The 22,879-nt window shown below is 34.1% G+C and overlaps 3 protein-coding genes and 1 long non-coding RNA gene across 7 annotated transcripts; 1 reads left to right on the top strand and 3 right to left on the bottom strand.

Annotated features, from left to right (window-relative positions):
• Positions 1 to 213: 213 nt before the first annotated feature.
• LOC125209086 (COP9 signalosome complex subunit 2-like) lies at positions 214 to 4,494 on the bottom strand. Its single transcript, XM_048108685.2, has 12 exons — positions 4,373 to 4,494; positions 4,200 to 4,292; positions 3,877 to 3,955; positions 2,837 to 3,077; positions 2,662 to 2,736; positions 2,454 to 2,588; positions 2,161 to 2,348; positions 1,405 to 1,473; positions 1,220 to 1,310; positions 974 to 1,108; positions 600 to 712; positions 214 to 491 (listed from the first exon to the last, which is right to left on the bottom strand). The coding sequence occupies exons 1-12, from the start codon at positions 4,380 to 4,382 to the stop codon at positions 401 to 403; spliced, it is 1,320 nt and encodes a 439-aa protein (XP_047964642.1). The 5' UTR covers positions 4,383 to 4,494; the 3' UTR covers positions 214 to 400.
• Positions 4,495 to 9,250: 4,756 nt separating this feature from the next.
• On the bottom strand, positions 9,251 to 11,133 carry LOC125215946 (uncharacterized). Its single transcript, XR_007175325.2, has 3 exons — positions 11,001 to 11,133; positions 10,658 to 10,895; positions 9,251 to 9,654 (listed from the first exon to the last, which is right to left on the bottom strand). It is a non-coding gene; the product is annotated as an uncharacterized LOC125215946 (long non-coding RNA).
• LOC125215944 (CBL-interacting serine/threonine-protein kinase 3-like) lies at positions 11,132 to 15,401 on the top strand. Of its 3 annotated transcripts, none has more exons than XM_048117533.1 (15): positions 11,132 to 11,269; positions 12,068 to 12,325; positions 12,430 to 12,492; positions 12,633 to 12,704; positions 12,845 to 12,952; positions 13,031 to 13,111; positions 13,289 to 13,342; positions 13,416 to 13,541; positions 13,627 to 13,716; positions 13,808 to 13,930; positions 14,019 to 14,129; positions 14,304 to 14,417; positions 14,504 to 14,560; positions 14,657 to 14,731; positions 15,027 to 15,401. In XM_048117533.1, the coding sequence occupies exons 2-15, from the start codon at positions 12,152 to 12,154 to the stop codon at positions 15,099 to 15,101; spliced, it is 1,323 nt and encodes a 440-aa protein (XP_047973490.1). In that variant the 5' UTR covers positions 11,132 to 11,269; positions 12,068 to 12,151; the 3' UTR covers positions 15,102 to 15,401. The 3 variants fall into 3 exon arrangements, with proteins under 3 accessions (XP_047973490.1, XP_047973489.1, XP_088924941.1); XM_048117532.2 differs by lacking the exon at positions 11,132 to 11,269 and adding an exon at positions 11,330 to 11,519; XM_089068815.1 differs by lacking the exon at positions 11,132 to 11,269 and adding an exon at positions 11,330 to 11,537.
• A 316-nt stretch (positions 15,402 to 15,717) lies between these two features.
• SCAB1 (plectin-like protein) lies at positions 15,718 to 21,719 on the bottom strand. 2 transcript variants are annotated; one of them, XM_048117531.2, is made up of 13 exons: positions 21,515 to 21,719; positions 20,300 to 20,594; positions 20,040 to 20,168; positions 19,641 to 19,733; positions 19,227 to 19,367; positions 19,031 to 19,099; positions 18,710 to 18,793; positions 18,008 to 18,185; positions 17,316 to 17,432; positions 17,152 to 17,210; positions 16,550 to 16,684; positions 16,138 to 16,287; positions 15,718 to 16,023 (listed from the first exon to the last, which is right to left on the bottom strand). In XM_048117531.2, the coding sequence occupies exons 2-13, from the start codon at positions 20,579 to 20,581 to the stop codon at positions 15,976 to 15,978; spliced, it is 1,485 nt and encodes a 494-aa protein (XP_047973488.1). In that variant the 5' UTR covers positions 20,582 to 20,594; positions 21,515 to 21,719; the 3' UTR covers positions 15,718 to 15,975. The 2 variants fall into 2 exon arrangements, with proteins under 2 accessions (XP_047973488.1, XP_047973487.1); XM_048117530.2 differs by having other exon boundaries at positions 21,511 to 21,718.
• Positions 21,720 to 22,879: the final 1,160 nt, after the last annotated feature.

Here is a 22,879-nt window from a genome sequence, read left to right as displayed (position 1 = left end):
ATATATGATCAAACTTATCTTTTCAGCTATAGAATCAATGTAGTTCTAATTGTAACTGGAATAGAGAGTAATGACTTGACCCCAAAAATTCACAGTAGTATTCAAGCAAAATTCTGATAACAATCCCACTTCCAAGTTTTATCAAATACATTCAACTCCACCATGGCCACATCAATTAATGCATAATAAAAAAGCATAATAATTCATGGAGGATAAGAAGCAAAAATCATTTTTTTAGATGGATAATTAGTGACCAAAATCTATGTCAAAAGAGAGAAGAATGAGAATGTACTCTCCTAATATGCTTACTGATACACAATAATACTTTTACAGCAGTAGATCCCAAAATCAGACACTTAATAACATCATAAATTTCTGTACTTTTTTGTGTGGGACTGACTCAACATACTCGGTTCCCAACAGTTTGATACAGTGACTTCAGCTGTGTGTTCCATTTGTCTATTGCAGTGTACTTTTTCATTCCTTTTGACCTGCAACCATAACATATTGTCTTGAGTTTATACATATGCTTTGAAGTGTGTGGATAATGAAATCGGTAAGTATTAGTATTAAGGTTGAGGTCAATTTTGAAGCTCAACCTGTCACCACGCTCCAACAGCCGATTCACTTGATCAATGTGCCCAGTAATCCGATTATCCAAAATGAGTGACACCAACAACTCTTCCACGTCCTTCTCTGGGACATTAAGCTCCTGCGTGTTGTAAGTGTTGTTAATTTAAACGGTGTTTGGTAACAAAAAAAGGGAAAAATTCAACTTGTGCCTAGGAGAATCAGCTTTACAAGAAATGTCTTGCTGCTCTCAGAAATAGCATACCAAATGGATTTTAGTGTCTGTACCTTTCCCTATTATTTATAAATTCTATCAATGATGTGGAAACAAACCAAGCAAAATAGTATAGAGAGATCCAGGGGGGAAAGGGTTCCTAGCTAAGCACATGAGACTTGTTTTTACCTTTGATATGAAGGGGATCCGAATCCGTGTGTAAGGCTTGATGAGTTTGAGCAGCACTTGTGTTCTCACATTCTTTAAGAGATCTTCAATGTAATTGCGAATAAACAGATCATCCATAATTGTCCTCCTGTTACTCTGCAACATTTCCAACAAATTATTACAGGGTTACACACTTACACTTACACACACAAGTTTATGAAGGGTCAAAACTGTTCAGGGCAATAACATGTTTTGGCAAAAGCATACCTTCAAAATTTTTTCAAACTCCAAAATTTCATTCCTTTGGTATGCTGCGATTAGGTTTGTCATTGCTAGAATCTCAGGATCATTTTTGTATCTGCATAGCAAATGAGGCAAGTAGGCAACTAAGTTGAGATTCAAAATATACGCTTGAATAACACTGAGATGCTAAAATTCACCAAACAACTTACGGCTTTGCCTCTTGACCGTCAAATGGATTGACTTCTGATTCCATTAGCATATTTGCCAGAACCAAGTACCTGACATGTAGCGATTGAAATCAATGGGCATACTAAAATTTAATCAGGAAGGATATTCATGTTTTGCAATTTAAAAAAATACATCAACTGCATGACCCAAAGTCAATTAAATTAAATTAAGTCCAACCATTAATCTATGACATATCCAGCTAGAAGATAACTTGAGTATGCTAACTATCAAGATATACCGTACCAACCAGCCTATATACGCATACTATCATAGTTCACAATAGTTTCCACTTGAATTGGCATAGAGTTGCTGAAATAGTTCACCAGCCATTCTAATAACAACTCGGGGTGACAGATTCTTGTACAGAACGTTCCCCAATCTTTTATGCTTAAAAACATAACAGCACATATAACTGACTTCAAAATAGAAAAGCTTACATGTTAATTAGATAGGCAATCATTAGAGACAAAATACATAGAAATGTAAGTATACATTTGTGAAGACAATACATCCACACACAACACAAACAACATAGAGGCACATCTAGCATAGCATTTAAACTGGAATCTGCATATTAGATATGCTGAAGATAAATAACAGCCAGTTTTAGATTATTTGCAACCAGATAGGTATTCTCAGAGTAACATGAATACAGTATAGGAAAAAAAATCAGCAGTATCATCCCTATTCCCTCCATCCCCGAAAGTGGTAAATGAAATAATTAAGTCAAGGCATACTTTAGGCATTGGATGCGCCTTTGATTCCCAGCTTCATCATAGTTTTTGAAAGCTTCAAAGAAATCAGTGGCTGCATCTGGCCATTGTCGCTCTGCCATATGCATTTTCCCACCACATTCACGAATAATACCCATGATTCTTGGATGAGGGATTGCAGATTTGACAGATAGTGCTTTTTGGTATAATTCCTGGAATAAATTCAGAGCAATATTTAAACAAGAAGGTCAAAATATTATATCATCATTCATCAGCAAAAATTATTTTAATCAGAAAGTAGAAATATGCTACTGCACCTTCAGTTTTTTGTTGTTTTTAGTTTCAGTGTACATTTGGATTTCAATCGCATACACTTCCAACAATTGTGTGCCTTTCTTTTGATCATCAGTACCATCTTCTTTTTTACAAGATTTATGAAGCTCCTTCAAAATCTGAAAAAGAATTCTGAAATTTGAATAAAAATATTCTGAATCAAGTTTATTAATTTGCAACCTTCAGAAATACCTTACTCATCCGCCCATATTCGCCAATATCAAACCATATTTTGCACAACTTTAGATTTGTCTTGAACCATAGCCTCTGTAGCAAATAAATAATAACATGAGAATTTTCCACTAATGAAAAAAAATCAAATTAATTAAATAATTAAAACTTAATTTAGACCAAAACAACTCTTCACCTCATTCTTTGCCTCTTCAAGGGCCTTCAGGGTGGTTTGGTAAAACTCTTGCAGCAGATTGAAGTTCTGCCCGGCAGATCCAGAGATAAAATCCATGATATTGTTTATGCATTTTTCACTGTAATTTCGAGTGACTGCAGACTTGATGTAAGTTAACATGTCCCTGTAGGCATCCATCATTTCCTTGTACCTCCCAAGTTTATAGTAAAGCTTAACAGTTTGTTTCAAAGCTTTAAATCCCCTGAACATAAACAAGAAACCAACAGTCAAAGACTGTAAACCATTCAATATGCACAGTGTCAGCAAGTATCGCATCTACCCGACCAGGTGCATGTAGCACCTATTATTTTGAATAATTTAACATCGCTTCAGGTAAGGAATTTAAACTGTTCAAATTAAGAAAACTAGACTGTTACTCTTTTTAGCTCCCGTCATCCACAAAACAGCATGATCTGTACTCAAGTTTTAAGTACCTACTGCTGATAAAATTTTCCTCCCACAACAATGCTTGTTAGCAGAAAAACTTAAGGAACAAACAGACTCCCAGTTCATGCAAACAGACTCTGAAATTTTAGCAGGAAAATGAAGAGACAGTTTTCTTCTCACAAGTGATTAAACAAAAGAAATAAACCAGATGGCTTGCGAATAGAGCTATCTCCATAAAGACCGACATGAGCCCTCAAAACAGGAACTGAGCCATGATTAGAAGATGATTTCCGTAACGGCCGTTTAAACTCAGATAATGAATCAACATAAGAAATTAACTAATAGTACTAAAACACATCCGAATTAATAAGAAAATTGGAAAAGAGACAAAAAAAAAAAAAGATTTAGAAACACACTCCACAAAGATCTTTCACTTTCACTGTTGTATACATATCCATATGATATGACCATATTCTGAAACTTGAAAACCTTTATCAAAGTTAAATAAAGTAATGGATGAGACTTGAGGGAACATGCTAGTTTCCTTTATCAGCTTATAAAACAGAGATCATAAAAAAACTAAACGCCACAATATTAGCTGCAAGATCAATTACCATTCAGCCTTTTCTGGTTCCATACGCACCACTTCTGCGAAACCTTCAAGCGCCCCTTCAGGGTCTGTTTCTACTAGCCCTATACCAAAACAAAAACAGTCACGCCAACATTTACAAATAGCAAAGCTAATGGCAACAGTGTATTAAAGTTAATGAATTTCACTCAGAAATAGCATAGCCAAGTCATTACCCCATTCATCTACCCCAAATTCCCAAATTCAAATAATGTCTTATACGCAAATATAGGGTATACAGAAATTGGCGAAACAAGTAATCAAAATGGTAAAAGAGGGTTAAATTGAGAAACCTAATTGTATTTGTACCTTTAGAGTTGTAATACTGATTTTCGATATCAACATCCTGTTCCTCCGGCTCCTCGTCGGAGTACTCAAACCCGTAATCCTCCATATCAGCATCTGCACCATATTATTATACGATTAAAACAAATGGCGTGATTGAGTAAAGAAAGGATAAAAACCTAGACTTTTCGCATCACCTGAACCCATCGCGATTCAGTATCCTTTTCAACTGAAGATTTCGTGTAAACCCCACAGTGTGTAGAGGATTTTCCAGTGCAGTATGAGAGAGAGAGAGAGAGAGTTCACTTTGATTGAATTGGGATTTTGATATTATGAAGAAAAGCTCTAATTGGGCTTTAGATCTTCAATTAATTCACGTATTGGGCCAAGCATGCATCCTACTTTTTTATTTACTGTGGGCCTTGTAAGCCCATTGTTCTCAAAAAATAAATGTGTCATGTGTGAGTCAATTTAGGGTAATGATGGATTATTCACTGATTTTTTTTTAAGATAATCAATTATAGTTTTCATTTATCCATGATAACTCAGAATTTCTGATCTATTGGATAGAGGAGACCGCTGAGTTTCTTTACTTTTTTTTTTTTTTGTCTCAAACATTTACTTTTTTGTTTTAATAGCATTGTTGTAGTAGTATATCAAAAACTGAAAATAAACAATAAATTACACGTAATATATTTATATATAGTAGATAGCATCCACTAAAGTTTGATAAGATCATAAAAGTCTTCACGCAAATCTCAAGGCATTTCAGATAAATTAATAAATATAATAAGCTCACATATTTTCTCAATCCATCTTGTAATTAAATAATAAGTATATTATTCGATCGCAGGGTTATATTTCTAATATGCTTTATTTCTTGTCGTTTTACTTAATAAAGGTTGGCCAATGGAAGACGTTTCTTGTTGTGATTCGAGAAAGTTCGATCGTGGTCTAGGCCAAATTGCATACAAACTTACGTCAAAATTAAATAATCCATATTTTAGTTGACGTTTGACAGTTAATATTTATTATGGTCACGCTAATCACACCTCCAAAAGTAATGTTTTTTTGTCTACATTTTTCAATGATTCAATTCACATAATACTACATACTAGTAGTACTCCTACTATATTAAGGGTAGTATGTTACTTTATCTAGATCTATACGCCACATAATATACATTATCAAACTTTGTGTGAGCACCTAAAAAAAAGACTTTGTGTGAGCACCTAACTCTGGATCCATTGTTTGATTCTTTTTTCTTGAAGAAAATGTACGTGGTGTTAGTAATATTAATCATAAAAGCATGGGTTAAAGAACAGCTAGAGAATATTAGCATCGTTGTATATTAAGATATTCATAGATGAATTGTTCTATATCAAAAACATAAATATAAATACTAAGTGAGCAGTGGCGGACCCAGGAATTTTACACTGCGGGTGCCAAAATGACATAACACAAAATGAAGAGAAATATAAAGAAAGGGTTTGGATCCTCTACTGTGCAATCAACTCCTGTTACTCACAATACATAATTTTGTATAAAAAAGATTAATATTTTAATGTTAAAATTTATAAGTATAATAATGGTGTGTTTGTAACAGGAGTTGATTGCACAGCAGGGAATCCAAATCCATGAAGAAATTAGGACAAGAAAACGTTAAAAATGGTGCCAAAATGACATAACACAGAATGAAGAGAAATATAACGAAATTAGGACAAGAAAACGTTAAAAATAAAGCATTTTGGCTCAGGGACTCATACTCAGCTCTCAAATTTTTGAAGTTTTTAAGGCAGATACCACCACGACTTGAGCTGATACCAACGGCGGATCCAGGAACATAATATCATGGGGTCGAACAAGATAGTAAATATTTATGTAAAATAATTATTTAAATTAATTATTTTTTATAAATATATATTTTAATATAAATAATTCATGGGAGTATCGATATTCTTAAAGCAACATACTCCACTTTCTATGTCTCGTCATAAGTGAGACGCTTCATAATTTAAGAAAAAAACGTTTACGGAGTTAAGTGAAGAAAGAATAAAATAGGAGGTTAGATAAAACAAAGGTGCAAATAAATAATAAAGTAAGAGCAAACAATTATGTTATGGGGTACGTATTTTGACAAAAAAAATGACATCCCTGGGTTGGGACGTACTAAAACTAATACGAGACGCTTATGGTGGGATATAGCATAATTTTTTTGTAACATACCAAAATTTTAAAGATTTAAAAAATTGAATATAAATAATAAGGTTGAAAATTTAAATTATAAAACTAAAATTAGAAGAAATTAAAAAAATATTTACTTCATATCAGTACGTGTTTCATTAAGATAAGTTGATTTTGATATACTGTACTACTACTATTTAACATTATTTGGTATTTTAAGATAGAGAATACATTTTTAATAGACTTCTAAGAATTAATGCAAATAAAGAAAAAAATTTCAAAGCCTATTTTACAATTAGATAACATATTTAAGATATTTAATCTTTTAAATTTAGTCAAATTGTGTGAGCATATATATTTATTGATGCCAGTTTATTCTAGTTCACGTTAATATAGGAATGAGAAATCAATAATTACATCTCCAACTCGATTCCTCTTTCTCTTTGAAAACAAAAACCGCGGAAGGACTCTTCCCCTCCAACTCCTTCGTTCTCGACAACGGTCTCCCCTGCCGGCTACCGTGATGCCGACATCCGGCTGCCTCACTTTCTTCCTTTCTCTCTGCTCAGTCTCCTCATCATCTCACACTCACACGGCGTGACGACGTGAGGTGGGGGCGGAGACGTTAACGCCACAGGGTCGGAGGCCGAAGAAAATAGCTTTCCAGTGGCACTGCGGGGCAGGTGGTGGGGTCGGCCAACCCCGCCCGACCCCACCTAGATCCGCCAGTGGCTGATACTATATTATGAAATTTATAGATTATATATACATGTAATAGTTCAAATTGTTGGGGTTCCAATACCACCCCACCCCTCTACGTAGGTCAGCCATGGTAAGTGAGTCATTCCTTTTATTGCTACTTATTCATGGAGTATAACATTATTAAAGTTTATAATTGATCTCTCCTTCGTTCAACTAGGCATGCATGCCGTATGCATCCAAATTTGATTAAAATCATTGTTTTGTGAAAGCATGATTGTGGAGAGTTGAATTGTTGAAAGCAATAAAAATTGCAATTTTCTTGGATCCAATAAAAAATGACTAGGAAAATAATGTGGTTTAACCAAGATATCTACACATCGTATTCACAAACTAAAAAAAAAAAACCTAATAAAAACCTAGTAGAAACTAGTAAGGATATTTAATGGTTATTAGGTAAAAGGAATATTCAATTGGCTACCTAACAAAAAATTAAATGCCAATATACTCGCCGTCAGTTTTACATGCAAGATATTTTATTAGCATTATATATATTAGTATGTCGCATTCACATTTTAATAGTAGTACATATTTGGTGATTCAAAAAATAATTAAGTAACAATATGTTGTATGTGATGCAATGACATACATACATTGGCGAATTTAGAAAACCAAGTTTGTACGATCAGATACAAATACAATGAATGAGTTCGTCGATGTTAAAGAAAACCATAAATCTATGTGATCAAATTTTGTACAACTAAAAACTATTTTATTTGTATAAAAATAGGTTTATTTATGCATTATATTAAAATATAGGGATGCATATATAGTACATGGAAAGTGTATAATATTATGGTCATATATTTATGATTTATGTATATATTTTTTTTAATTTTTTAGAACTATTAATTTTATTTAGTGCATACTTTCATTCAAAATTTAAAAATAATAGAAAGAAAATTCAAATATAAAAATAAAAATGAGGTTAAATACTAATAAGTCTTTTTAACTTATCCACTTACTATATTTATGATTTTAATATATAATTAATACATCAAATATTAATATTACCTTATTTTGGTTGTACAAAATTTGGTTGTTTATCATTACTCGAAAAAAAAAAGAGGCAGTACAACTATCATCGTTCAGTTATTACACTATGTACGGGGTGGGCATCTCTAAAAGGCAAATTTAATAAAGTTTAAATGGGCGTCTTTGGATTGTGGCGGATCTAAAGGGTGATTTAAATATCCAAAATCCAAAAATTCGACGTGAATCAACCTAAAATTTAAAACTCGATATGATTTTTTTGAATTTTCAGTTCTAGGTTTTAAAAATTTCAGATATTTAGATCGAATTGGACAAAATTCCAAATGCGCAGTTGTAATATTTTTTTGTACTACTTGGTAATGAAATCAGTGGATAATGAAATGATGATTAGAAGTAGTGCAAAATACTCCATATCGATACTAAAATCTAGGGTGGTAGACAGTATTTGTGGATATTACGATTTCATATGTATATATCAGTATTTCTTTGATGAATTTAATACAGAAAAGCATTTCCATTATTTTGTTAGGTGAACATCATAATCATGAAATATTTTCATATCAATCTACATTGATGAAAATTAAAGAAAGTGATTATACTTTGCCAAAAACAAGTGCGAAAAGTAAGGTGTATTCAGAGAGATGTAGGTGAGAGAGTACATATATAATGACTTATCACTTATCAAAATCAATAACTAAAAAAAATCATATTTCAACATTAATATCGTTCTGCAATCATAATAAATATCAATTAAATGCTTAGTTGATACTATTAAATTTGTAAAACTATAAAACCAATATATTGTTAAAATATCATGATCGATGGATGATCAAAATTGTTTTCAAACGAAGTTACGCTTTTACGTTTTTCTCAATTGTCAGTCTTTTTATAGAATAACGTTTATTTTCCATTTTGTTATAATTTCTATACGAATAAACTCATTCTTTTATATGATACTATAATTCTTCGTGAATGATTTTAAACAACTAGTATTTAATAAATTGGATGAAATATTCATTTTAGGCTATCCTTTTTTTTTCTTTTTTTTTTTTGGGAAAATTAATCATCCTCATTGATCTTAGCATTAACATATGTTACTATTATTCACATCTTCAATGCATAATACAAAGCATAGCACATACAACTTAGTAATTAAAGCATAGCACGATTAGCCAAATGTCATTAGAAGTGGTCTTGCTACATCACATGGTACACAGAGCATAAAAAATAGGCACTTTGAGCTCGTCATAACCATGAAACTTGCAGTCCATGAATAAAGAAAGAGCTTTGACTCCCCAAAGTTGTAGTCGGAGATTGAAATATAAACTCGTCTTTAAATTACAAGGAAGAAGCAACAACAGGCGCATTAGAACCTCGTCTTCGTTGCTACCGAGTTAGAAGTGATAAAACTGCTTTCTCACGCATCTTCATCACCATCTCGTCACTGAGGGGCGGCGGCATTGTAGTCCTGCGCCAGCGCCACCATCGTGCGCGCTCCGGGAGAAGCCGCGTTCCACTAATTTGTCCTTCTCCTCATTTTAGGCTATCCTTATGTACACGATACACACTTTTCCATCACAAGCTCATACGTGAATACTAATATTACTATATTATTATCTATGTTTTGATTCATTTTGGAGAATAAATTCATACTTGCAAGAAAAAATATAAAATAAGCTCATACGTATTATATCATCATCTATGTTTTGATTCATTTTGGAGAATAAATTCTTACTTGCAAGAAAAAATCATTCGCCACTTTAATGGAAATTTTGTACAATTTGACAATAATTTGGAATGAAATAAAATGAGGATGTCATGGAAATCAAGGATTCAACGTAAAAGTAAAATAAATATATAACTAAAATGAGAATTTATTTATTTGGTAAGCACAAAAATATAAAAGAATTAAAATAATTTTCATTAATTAATCTCATTCTTATAATTGACAACTACATGCACACACACCACCTGTTGGATTGAGGAAATCTTAAACCAAGGAATTAAGCAATAGTAGTGGAGAAAATCAAGTGCAAGATCCTTGTAAACATAGAAAAATAAAATCTTTCTATATTCTAGTACTTTGAACACCCTAAAACTAAAAAAAAACTATTCCCTCGCCCACGACACTCCACACCCTGTCCTACAAAGTGGTGAGGTGAGGAGGAGGTAAATCTCAATCTATATCTTAAAAACTGTCATATATCTTAAAAACTTCTGCATTGCCACTATCGGAATTTAAATCTTTGACCTTAAACTCAATTATCTCATCGAATACCAATTGAACTATCCATACAAACAAATATACTTATAAAAGAGTGATTAATGTAACAGAATCAATACATCAAAAACACATTAGAATTTAAAAATCCAATCTTTACATAATTTTATAAAAAAAGTTGTAAACTTGTAAAACAATAAAATGAAACAAAATGTCCCTGTCGGAAGAAAATAAATGAAAAAAGGTCAAAAATTTGATGTTGGCGGCCTACCAATTAAAAAAGAGAAGATGCAGAAAATGGTGGTTGTTATCACTGCATACGTACCTCTCCTCTTCTCCTCTCTCCTAGTCTCCTCCCATGCATTTCACGACCTTGCCCCGTGGAAATCCCGTCCCCACCTCCACAGTTGCTGTGAGATTCACGCGCATATTCGCATCAATTTTTCAACCCCATCCCTTTTGCTACAATGATTCAATCTACTAGTACTACTAATTTTACTGCAAGATATCTTAGAAACCAATTTTATAATCAGCTAACAGCCGCTTTAATTTCTTGGAAGCTTCTGAAAAAGAGAATAAACAATTGCCAACTGTAAATAATCATTTTGGTGAAGAGGATGTCAAGCTTTTTAATTTCATCTTGATCATTTTAGGAACCCCTTCTTTACCTGTGGGATGGCTGGTTTTGGTTTCTTGCCCTTTTCTCAATTGGGGGCCAGCGTTTCTCTCTCTCACACACACATAAACACGCAAATCTTGAAAAAAGGTTTGAGCTTTATTTGACCCTTTGCATACTCCAAGAGCCGCACTGCTGCAGCTCCTGATCTGATCAAATCATTGAGCTTCGATTAATATTTACAACTCACAATATTTGAGTCTATCCTTTTGGATTGTTGGGCCCTTGTTTCTCTTTCACACCCACAGTTTCTTTTCACAGGTATATATATACGTGTGTTGCAGAGAGATGTGCTTTACTAGTTGTTTTCCAACATTTTCCCCTAAAAAGGCGCTGTCTTGAAACTGGGTTTGGGATTTCTTTGAATTAGGAATTCTTGAGGGATTTCTTTGAGTTGGGATTTGGGAATTTGGGTTGAAAAGGGAGTGATTCTTTCGAATTGGGATCGATTTGCGGCTGAGTTTTTTGCTGCTTTGTTTGTGATTGTGATTCTTGCAATTTGCCAGCAGAGGTTTGGGATCTTTCAGTGGTCATGAATTTTCTATTCCCTTTTACTTTGTTAGTTTGTTTAATGTTGTTTGGGTCCTTTTCTTAGTCATTAGTTAAATGACTTACTAAACCAAAGTCACCTTGAACTTTGAAATGCAAGTTGTGGTTTAATTTTGTATTATACTAATACACGTGATGAATCTGTAACCATAATTAATTTTTTGTGATTCGCTTTGACCCTTTCTTTGCTTCGATTTGAATACTCATTTTTTTTTTTGTTATTTATTGATTTGTTGATTCCTCAAATGATACTCTTATTGCTTATTGTAGTTGATCAATATTAACTGCCTAAACAATTTTGAAGAATTGGCAAAAAAAAAACAATGAAGAAAGTAAGAAACAGAGATAAATCAGATCATTTGGATAGGAAAAAAAAAAGTTTTGTTGGCTTTCAAATGTTGCATAGTTAGTTGAAAGTGTTTATATGGTTGATTCTTTGCTTTTGAAATGAATCTTCATTGGGGCACTCTGTTTTCATGATCTCTGAGTTTGAATGGATGCACTTTTCAGTTTTTGCAGTCGAAGTAGGTGCCATTGATCTGCAGAGATTTATTTCTGAAAAAACGGATTTGAGTGCGATCAAGTTTTGCAGAGATGAATCAACCGAAAAAAGTGAAGCGTATGATCGGGAAGTATGAGCTTGGAAGGACAATTGGGGAGGGCACATTTGCAAAAGTGAAATTCGCAAAGAACACTGAGACGGGGCAGCCTGTGGCGATCAAGATTCTTGACAAAGATAAAGTTCTTAAGCACAAAATGGCTGAGCAGGTTGTTGATCTTTCCTTTAATCTTCATAACTTACTAGTTTTCACTTTCTTCAGATTTCATTTTGAAGCCGAGTTGATTAACTCATTGCTTTATTGAGTTTGCAGATCCGGAGAGAGATTGCTACAATGAAATTGATCAAACACCCTCACGTTGTTCAGCTATACGAGGTATCTTGCTTCCCCTTCCTCTCTGAATACATATTTTTGTAAATGATTTTGACCGACTGTTTTCGTGTAAATGAATAGTGCATTAGCAATAAATGCAAGAGTATTTACTGTGGTCGTCTAATCATCTCTTTTTTCTTTAGGTAATGGCCAGCAAGACCAAGATATTCATCGTTTTGGAATTTGTTACCGGAGGAGAGCTCTTTGACAAAATAGTAAGACAAGAACTTTAACCCTTTCAATCCTCGATATTTTGATTATTCTTCATTTAAGTATTCGTATTTGAAATCTGACGTATGTCGTCCAGCAGTACATTTCTATTATCTTATTAAAACTAAATTATGTTACTATAAAGGTAAATCATGGAAGGATGCGAGAAGATGAAGCTAGAAAGTATTTTCAGCAACTTATTCACGTTGTCGATTATTGCCACAGTAGGGGGGTTTTCCATAGAGATCTAAAGGTACTTGACCAGCCTTCTAATACTCCACGAATGTTCAAAACTTTACCATTATACTTGATCTGTATAATTCTGTTGCAGCCGGAAAACTTGCTATTAGATGCTGCTGGAAACCTCAAAGTTTCCGATTTTGGGTTGAGTGCTCTGTCCCAGCAAGTCAGGGTAAGCTTCATAATGTTAAAATTTGGTTAATAAGTACGGAGTAGTACTTATACTGCCCATTTTTGTTCAAATGCAAAAGGAAATTCTGTTAGTTTTGATATAAAGTGTAGAAATAGTTGCCATTTTTGTAAATTCCAACTAGTGGAAAAAGATTACTTATTGATATAATTTTGGCAGGATGACGGCTTGCTGCATACCGCTTGTGGAACACCAAATTATGTCGCTCCAGAGGTATACATTTCGTCTCTCTTCACCTCTCCATTTCCGTTGTAGTTTTTTGCTAATTTTGTTGAAATCTTCATAGGTACTTAATGACAGAGGATATGATGGAGCAAATGCAGACTTGTGGTCTTGTGGAGTCATACTTTTCGTATTGCTTGCAGGCTACTTGCCTTTCGATGATTCCAATATTATAAACCTGTATAAAAAGGTGAGCATTTTTTGTGATTTTCGGACATTTTGCTCGTTTTTTAGTTCTGCTACAGTTTTGATCATTTGCTGTTTGACATGTCCAGATATCTTCTGCTGAGTTCACATGTCCTCCTTGGCTTTCCTTTGGTGCCATGAAGTTGATTACTCGAATCTTGGAGCCGAACCCTCTTAAAGTGAGAACATTAGTCAATCGCTATGCTAACCTATTTGGTTTATGCTCTCACCGTCATCTCTCTCAGAATTTAAGCTTCTGCATTTTTGCAGCGAATTACAATCCCCGAAATATTGAAGGACGAGTGGTTTAAGAAAGATTACAAGCCAGCAGTGTTTGACGAGAAAGAAGATGCAAGTTTGGATGATGTGGAAGCCGTGTTCAAGGATTCAGAGGTACATATGCACAGTTAAATCTCCACATATTTCGGTTTGCTAATAGTTTTGATTCGTAAAAAGCATCTCACTAACTTATTTACAACAGGAATTTCTCGTGACGGAGAAGAAAGAGCAACAGCCGGCTGCAATGAATGCCTTTGAGTTGATTTCGATGTCGAAAGGTCTCAATCTCGGGAATCTATTTGATGATGAACAGGTTTGAACTTTTAATGCAAAAACTCTTTGCTTATATAATTAGGATTGGAGAAATCTTAGTATTCAGATAAAATACTCAATCATGAAAAGTAAACGTTGCGTGAAGTGTTGTATGCAGTGATTTTCAGAATAAGCACGGCAGTGACTAACCCGATTCTCATGTCTTCAACGACAGGGGTATAAGAAGGAAACTAGGTTCACGTCTAAATCTTCAGCAAATGATATTATTCAAAAGATCGAACAAGCTGCAAAACCTCTTGGTTTCGATGTTCAAAAGAAAAACTACAAGGTAATGGTTAATTCTTTAGTTACAAACTCAACGAGCAACCTTGTTTCGTGCTTCCTTTTTGATAATGTTTTTCCAAACATTTCCAGATGAGGCTAGAAAATTCAAAAGTGGGAAGGAAAGGATACCTCAATGTTGCAACTGAGGTATGTCGTTTGTCTATTGCATGTTAACCGGGTGTATGGAAAGTTTTAGTACTTTGTTTGTTCGGTATGTGATCTGAATTAATGTGCTTGAATTAGGTTTTTCAAGTTGCGCCTTCTTTGCACATGGTCGAGGTTAGGAAAGCAAAGGGAGATACTCTTGAATTCCATAAGGTACATTATTCGGCCAAATGTGTGTTTATAGCATATGCTCCTTTCGTTCCACTATATTAGTAGTAGTACTATATTCCTTAATTAGACTCGTCGTCCACTTTCTTAATTTGAATTGCCTTATAAAAATTTTCTTTTACTAAAATAACCTTATTTGATGTTTGTGAAGATAATATATGAAGCATTTAACAAATAATTACATTTATCAAAGAACATTAAATGTATTTTCTTACTGTGTAAAAATGACGAAAATGTGTAAGATCTTAGCTCAAAAATCTGTGATGTTCTTCATATGCAGTTCTATAAGAACCTCTCTACATGCCTTGAGGATGTAGTTTGGAAAACAGAAGAGGATATGCAACAAATGAAGTAAATCACGCCGCGATCTCAAAGAGTGCGTTTTAGATTCAAGTGTATAAATTGATGGATTTGTCATTCTTTCGTTGATTTGGTTTCTCTCGCGGGACCTTTTTCTTCCGAGAGAGGAGCATTCGCTTCCGCAGTTTTGAGCTCATTTCTTGGTGTGAAGATTGGAGATCATAGATAGTTTTCTTGTAAGGTGTGCTTTATTAATAGTCATGTGTATAAGGAATAACACACTATTCATTGTAGTGTATGCATTTCAAAGATTGAACACATAATTGGGAAAATATTGTTTTACTATTTGCAACAATGGTGAGGGACAAACAGTATTACTAATATAGACATAGTATATGAAGTTTTTGATGGATTGTGTCATCACATTACAAAATGTGCAAAATGATTATAATCTCTCCTGTTGTCGAGCAGGAGTGGCTTTGCCCAATCGACCAGGCTCTCGTTAGCTCCTTTGGTGCTCGCGTCGTCTCCATTGGCTCGAGAAATTTGAAGTCACTTGTGCAAAAGTCTTATATAATGAACATGTCACTTCAAACGACTCATTAATTATATTAAAGACCATAAAATTCACCATGCATCGCTCGAGAAAAAATATCAAAATCGAAGAAAAATATCAGTCGAACACGGGATAGCACTTCGTCGCAAGACACGAACTATAGTCATTACAACAATAGTCACAATCAGATATTTCTCTCAGTACTTCTGTATGATCTCTATCATACAGTTGAAATGGAAATAAATCAATCAATAAAATAAAAATGGGACAAATAGGAACAAGGCAACCAAGCTGCTAAACACAACAAAGACAATAAACTTCAAATATATTCACTGGAAAAATGGGAACTGGTAAAAGAGACTCTAAAACAAGCTCAGCAACTTCCTTCACCAGTTCTGTCGTCTGGCCCAGCAAGCGCAATCTGTTTGAATAAGCATCACGGGTTATGCTAATTTTTCGAGATAAGCTTACAAACAAAATGCATCATGTTGATAAAAAAAAAAGTCTAAAATGAACATAAGATTATGATAATTACGTTGCAATCAAATGCGAATCTTCTTGCCAGCATGATGGCTGCGTTTCTTTCTCGTTCTGACTCAAATGCTAAGATGAAGGACAATCCCGTCTTTGCTTGCCAATATACTGACTGAGCTGCAGCGTTCCCACCACCTCTAATTCCACAAAGCTGAGGTATATAAAAATGGAATTGTAATTAAAGCCCAGGTAAAAGATAGCCTTGATGAGGGCATCTTCCACTTAATAATATTTCAGTTATCTTAGGTAAAAGATAGCCAGCGAAAACTCTCTTATTTTGCTCGAAAGTTGTGATTTTGGCAACAATGCAGAATATATCCGTAATACCTTTATATTCAGACTAAATAGTTGCCACATGGTCAACATTCGGACTATAATTTAACACTCTAGTTTTTGCTAAAGTCGACGACTACCTGCATTGAATTGGAATAGTACTCCTTAGCTATAGTTGTTTGCCCTTTGCTGAGTTTTATTCTCATCTTTCCTATATGAAGCACATGGATTGACTGTGAAGGATGATCTTCTCCATTCATCTGGATAAGGAGTGCCTGCAAAGAAAGGTCTTTCCTTTATTACGATTTGGGAAACACGTAATGAAATGAGAACCAACCCAAAAACAGTTTATAAGCACGCAATAGGCCGGGGAAAATTCTTAGACAACAATGAATTCACAATCATATTATATTATTATATATAACTAGCCACCTAAACTATTTATTTACCCTCCTTTATGTGAGTTTATGGAAGACATGTTGCTTTGTAGAATTTTATAAACTTTTCATCTCTTTTATCTTCATGGCTGCTTTTTTGTCTTTACAATATTAAAATGGCCATTATTTTCTTGGCATCCTCCGATCAGTAATCAATGAGACAAGTCAAATTAATCCAGCGGATTATTTCAAAGAAACATGAACTTTCTATCAGGGAAAGTAATGCCACAAATATTAGGCGCATCTCCAACAAACACATGCATCATGAAAGCCAAATTTTCGATCGACAAGATAAATAAACATACAGTGAATTCGGTGTCATGCCTCCGCACCAATGCCTCTACATAGTTTCCCAATCCTGCAGCTGTTGAGAAAATAGATTTATTTATTTAGTGTTAGAACTTGGAACAAAAAATTAACTATGATTAGTGTAATAAAAAAGAAAGGAAAGGAAAATATTTTTACAGACCAGGATCAATAGGACCAGAAGTTGATAAAGTAATAGTCTGATCATCAGTCGAGATATCCGCCTGCAGTACTCTTCCAACGTCAAAAGGTTCCGGAGCATATACAGATTTGTTGGCCCCTGGCATAGTGCATAAGCCAGTAAATAACAAACACATTAAAGCTTTTGAGAGCATTAATTTTATGAGGGTATGCTATTTCCTGCTCGATTAAGTGAGAGACTCAAGGACCTCAATTTCAATAAGATATCAATAACTCATGCATAGAGCCAAACTTATAAAATACTAGGTACACATTAAAAGGAGATGGGATTTTCTTCAAGGGTTAATGGCGTCTAAATACACGAACTTTCACCAGTCACCAAATGCTGGTTTTGCATATGAACTAAAAAATTTGCCTCCCAAGACACAAACTTTCAATTGTTCCAATTATTTTCAATGTTTGCCGCTTTCTGGTTAATTAATGCCAATGTGGCTAACTGAAATGGCAAATTAATGACATCATGACTAGTTGAGCATTGACATCCAACCAACCACTTCATTTAGTGCATCAGCCATTAAAGCAATTGACAACTGTTCGAATACTTAGATTAACTGAAAGTTGTGTGTTCAGAAGGAAAATTTTCAATTAATGTGTAGAACCGGAGTTTGATGAAAGTTTGTGAGTCAACATCATTAACTATTAACATTCAAATACCTGATATAAGTTCTTTTTTGCCATCCTCAGAAGTAGTGCGAAACCACTGAATAGTGCATTCAGAAAGCTCCGGAGCACTATCGGAACAAGGATATATCCGCAGACATGAACCCAGTGCCTCAGTGCCATCTATATCGTACAAACGAAGCAAGTTTTCATTGCCCTTTTTGCTTGCAAGCTGCAAATTTCAATATCAAAGTGCATCTTAGCTATTGGTTTTACTTTCCAGGAGTAAAAAAACCAATATCCTCATTATTGTCACCACGAGCATTTTACTCCGTATAACAACCTGGGCTACAAACAGAAGGCGCCTAACATGACACTTAACATTTTCATTTGCCAAAACGGTTACATCATGTTACTAAAAAAGCCCCACCACCCCATTTATACAGGAATATAGCCTTTCCACTTAGTAGTTAGTACTATTCTATATTTGATGTGGCATATTAATTGAGATTTGTCATTACTTATTAAAAATGATTAACACTATGTCATCTCTATTTTTCAACTTCCATTCATAGTATTTTTAGCTTAGTTATGGTAAGTATTGTTAGACGACTAAAATGGAGAAGAGAGAATTTGTGCATAGTAAATTAACGAGCATGTCGTATTATGCAAAACATGTCATAATGACTGCACAATTGTAAGGGACGAAACAGGGATGAAAAGTTGGAAACAGATGTAGAAGTAAAAAGGAGAAACCTCTTTCTGGAGCTTTAGTGAATGCTTCGACTTTTCCACAAGTTGAGTCCTTAATGCACGCAATTCGTGTTCCATGTCCATGACCTGGAAAAACAAATTTTCGTATCACTAGCCATAGGTATACAATACACAAAACAGAATCCAAAAATTATAAAAATTTAACTATTGTAGATGAATGAATGGTGTAAGTGAAGGTAGGTGAAGTATATTTGTAGTAGCATCATAGTTTTCATTTATTACTTTTATATGATCAGTTTGTGCATTTGTTATAAATAAAAAGCATCAAAATGAAGTATCATATTGAGTAACAGATGTAATTACCTTACTAGGCTGATGCAGCATTTTGATCCGCCTAGCCTCTTGGACATCCTTCATCAACTCATCCAAGTCCTGATTCCAAAAACAGAATGCCGCGTTATACATCAAAATATAAACTATGCATTACTTTTACATCGTTGTTTCAGGTTTGTTTGAGAAAACAAAGTATCACCGCATAATTTTTTTTTAAGTAAATGACCTGCTTTCCTGCAGCTCTAGACATTCGTTCATGTTCCTGAAGAGCTTCTTCCACTCTCTGCACTGCGGCTTTAGCATTCTCGATTTCTGCCTTTGCAAAAGCTCGTTCTTCATCAACAAGCTTCTTAGCCTCTTCAGAAGCCTGCAAGAGAAGGTATCTTTCAGTAGAAGATGAAGAGATGACAAGAAAAAAATTGTACAAGAAGTCCTTAACCAATATCATAACAGTTTTGGACAACAGGAACAAGTCTTACATTGCCAGTCGTTCATCCTGTTACTCTCCGAAAAATTAAGAAGAAATACTTACAGAAAAGAGAAGAAGCAAGGAAAGACGACGAATACAGTCTGATAAAAAAAATTGTAAATGCGAAGAGGGCGACTACGTCAGGTTACGAAACACATTTGGTAGTTTTACCTGCTTTAAAAAGGTAGCGAGCCTTTTGACTTCAGCCTTCTCTTGAATAAGCTCGCCTTCCCTCTGAGTCAACTGAAATGCTAGGGATTCGACCTGAAAAAAACAAAAGAGAACATATGGGGAAAAGTGAGACACAGAGTAAGCAGATAAGTAGCACTGGCAGCCACTTTCAAAAAAGCATAGCTAATTGAATCGAGTAGCTATAATTTTCATTTTTTCACATGATGCAAATATGCAGTTCTTAAAAGACACAGATACTTGTTCATGAAAAAATAACAGTTATTGGTCGAGCACGAATAATAACCCAGTTTTAGGCATAAATCAGAAAAAAAAATCTTGACATATGGATAAGAACAAGCTTGAGAGATATGTATAGAAAAGGAGAACACGATAACTAACAATGGATATAGCATCTGCGACATCATCGTTGTTCTTGCCACCAACTCGGCCTTTCAGAGCTTCGAGAGAATCCCTGAGTTTCTTCAGAATCACATGTTTCTCCAATGAAGCTGCCTCTTTAAGTCTCGCCTGCAACAATATTGCAATAAACGACATTCAAATGCTTCTCAGAACAACACATACAAACCCGAGTGCACCATATAGTGGTTTCACATCTTATAAATCAATTCATTAATCAGCTAAGTTAACGATAGATAGACCTGATCAGATAGCTTTGCAGCAGCTGCCAAACCCTTCTCGAATTTGCTTGCAAGATCACGTACTGAGAGGCGTTGTTGCTGCTCCAGAAACAATGCATTCTCTCGTGCAACCAAGTCCTTTGTAGAAAGTGTGTTCAAATCTTCTTTGACTTCGACAATCTGATTGTTCATTCCAATTGTGTATCTTGGAAAACGAGTAGAAGCAAAAACCACATCTGCTGACACCGGTGAGACGGCATCCTTTTGCACTGTGTAACTAAATCCTCGGGCAAACCTTGTCATTCCGGAATCTTTCCTAAAATTCGTCCATAGAGTAACTTCCATTAGCATTGTTAACAAAATCTCCATAGTGTTTTTACTTGTATCAGATCAACATTGGGCGAAACACGACATCAAAGACATATCTTTACATCTTTGGGTCTAACCATCTAGTTTTGCTCAAATGCTTGCTTTATTCAACCAAAATACCAAATTTATCAGAAGAAATGTGGAAAAAACTTATGGCGAAAATGCAGACTATCAAAACAAAGAGGAATTAACCACCAACAAAACATTAACTAATTCTTGTTGCATAGCAGCAGCTTTTCTACCTAAGTAACCACCACACTCGGAGAACCCTTAACCAAGCAAAACTCCTAATTAGGCAGTAAATGTAACACTTCTGTCCAAATTAAAAATACACAAAATCAAGAAAAAAGGGAAAATAGCATCATTAGCATACACGAAAAAGATTGGATTTTTAGTCTTTCCACTATAACATTGAACACATTTTTGACAAATAATGTTACATAAAACGCAATTATAATGACCAAAACTACCAATTCACATAACCCTAATCCAAGAAAATTCCCAATTATCTGACAGCAAATGTAATACTCACGTCCGGATGAAAAATGGAAAAAAAATTAAGGAAAGTGAAAAAGTATAATCGGCATACCACAAAAGAATTGATTTTTACCATTGCAATCACCAAAAATAAACGATTTGATTTTCAGTCTTTTCACTAGTATCCCATTGAATACAATTTTTTAACTAATAGTGTTACAGAAACGCAAATGTAGTAATCAAAACCACCAAATTGGCTGAGAGGCTAACCAGCATCCCAAGAAAATCAGCATAAACATCAAATATATGTCAAGCAAGAAAATCTTTTGTATGAATCAATTAATCAGGAAAAAATAAAAAATAATAAAAAAATAAAAAAAACTAACCCACACTAATTTTCCCAGATCATGCAATGTGAAGTGGAGGTAGACGTGGTTCTTGGAAATTAAAACTGAAGTGATAAACTGGAGCACTAGAAGTCTAGAAAGAGTGCTTGAATGTAGGGGATGGAGAATACATGTGATTGCAGAGAGAAGGTAAAGTTAAATGAAGTCTGTTTGCTTTTAGAAAGCCAATGAAATGAAAGGGCAAAGGGGTATGTTTCCTTCATACCTATAATTGCACATCAACTATTTTCACTGCAACTGTTGCTGTGTTGTCACCATTTTTGTATTTTAACGAAAATTAAATAGAATATCCATTCTATACCACAATATTACAGTCACAATAGACGTGTAATAAAAAGATTTTCCTCAAGAAAATTATGAATAAATGAAAATGCCTAATAAAGCTATAAACTTGGTATGTAAGTTTGAAGTAATCTGTTTATATTTGAGATTGTCCTATGCTGATTTGAATTTGATAGTCTAATTAAAAGTTTTTGAGGTGAACTAAAAGAACTGAATTTGATTGTAATAAAATAAATTATAGAGGATAGTATCATTATCATATTAGTAATAAAAAAAAAGAAAAGAATAACTAAAAAGGAGAGTGCAGTTGAGAAGTGAACTGTGTATTGGGCTCACCAATCATTGTGTAGTGTTGTGTAGCTTAGACTTCAAATTTTCATCTTTTTTCCTATCGATTCATGTAAAAAAAAACATGTTATCGATAGTTTTTTTTCCAATCCCTATCAGTCATTTATGAAGCTTGTTTTGATTTGTAATTTATTTTTGTTTTATTTATAATGAAAATCCAAAAGCATAGGATACCTTTTTAATTATTTTTGTTTTGAATCCGACTCAAGGCATTTGCCTTAACTTATATGGGGGTTGAATCAAAGTGGCTCATTAATTCAAGAATCGAATGATATTTTCAAGAATAATCATTTGTAATGATTGATGTATAATCGATAAGTGTTGTCAAAGTACTAAAGTTTTTGTTAAAAATTGCAAATTGTTAGCCATAGAATTGAACCTCTTTTACCTTTCTAGTCCTAGTCCACAATCAACATTTATTGATGTATTTATGGATTCTTTGAATATTCACTCTCATGCTAGACTTTGTAGCTAGAAATAATCAATGCTATTTATGAGGTTGTTTTTAGGTTATGCCATGAAAAAATGATAAAAATTAGCTTCAAGTTTGGGTTTGTTTGATTCTTATTTTCTGAAATATTTAGGTAGAGACAGAAATGTGGGATTCATGTTTGGGCTTATAAAGCCCATGTTTTCATAAAAAAGTTCATTAGGTGTTTGGGCTTGCTAACTCATATTCTCCTTATATCTAAAAGAATATGCTTATTGGGGAGCACTA

This window comes from Salvia hispanica, chromosome 3, assembly GCF_029641045.1.
Source record: "Salvia hispanica isolate PSC_SH4W2 chromosome 3, Shi_PSC_v1, whole genome shotgun sequence".
Lineage (NCBI taxonomy): Eukaryota > Viridiplantae > Streptophyta > Magnoliopsida > Lamiales > Lamiaceae > Salvia > Salvia hispanica.
This window is presented reverse-complemented; position numbering and strand designations above follow the sequence as displayed.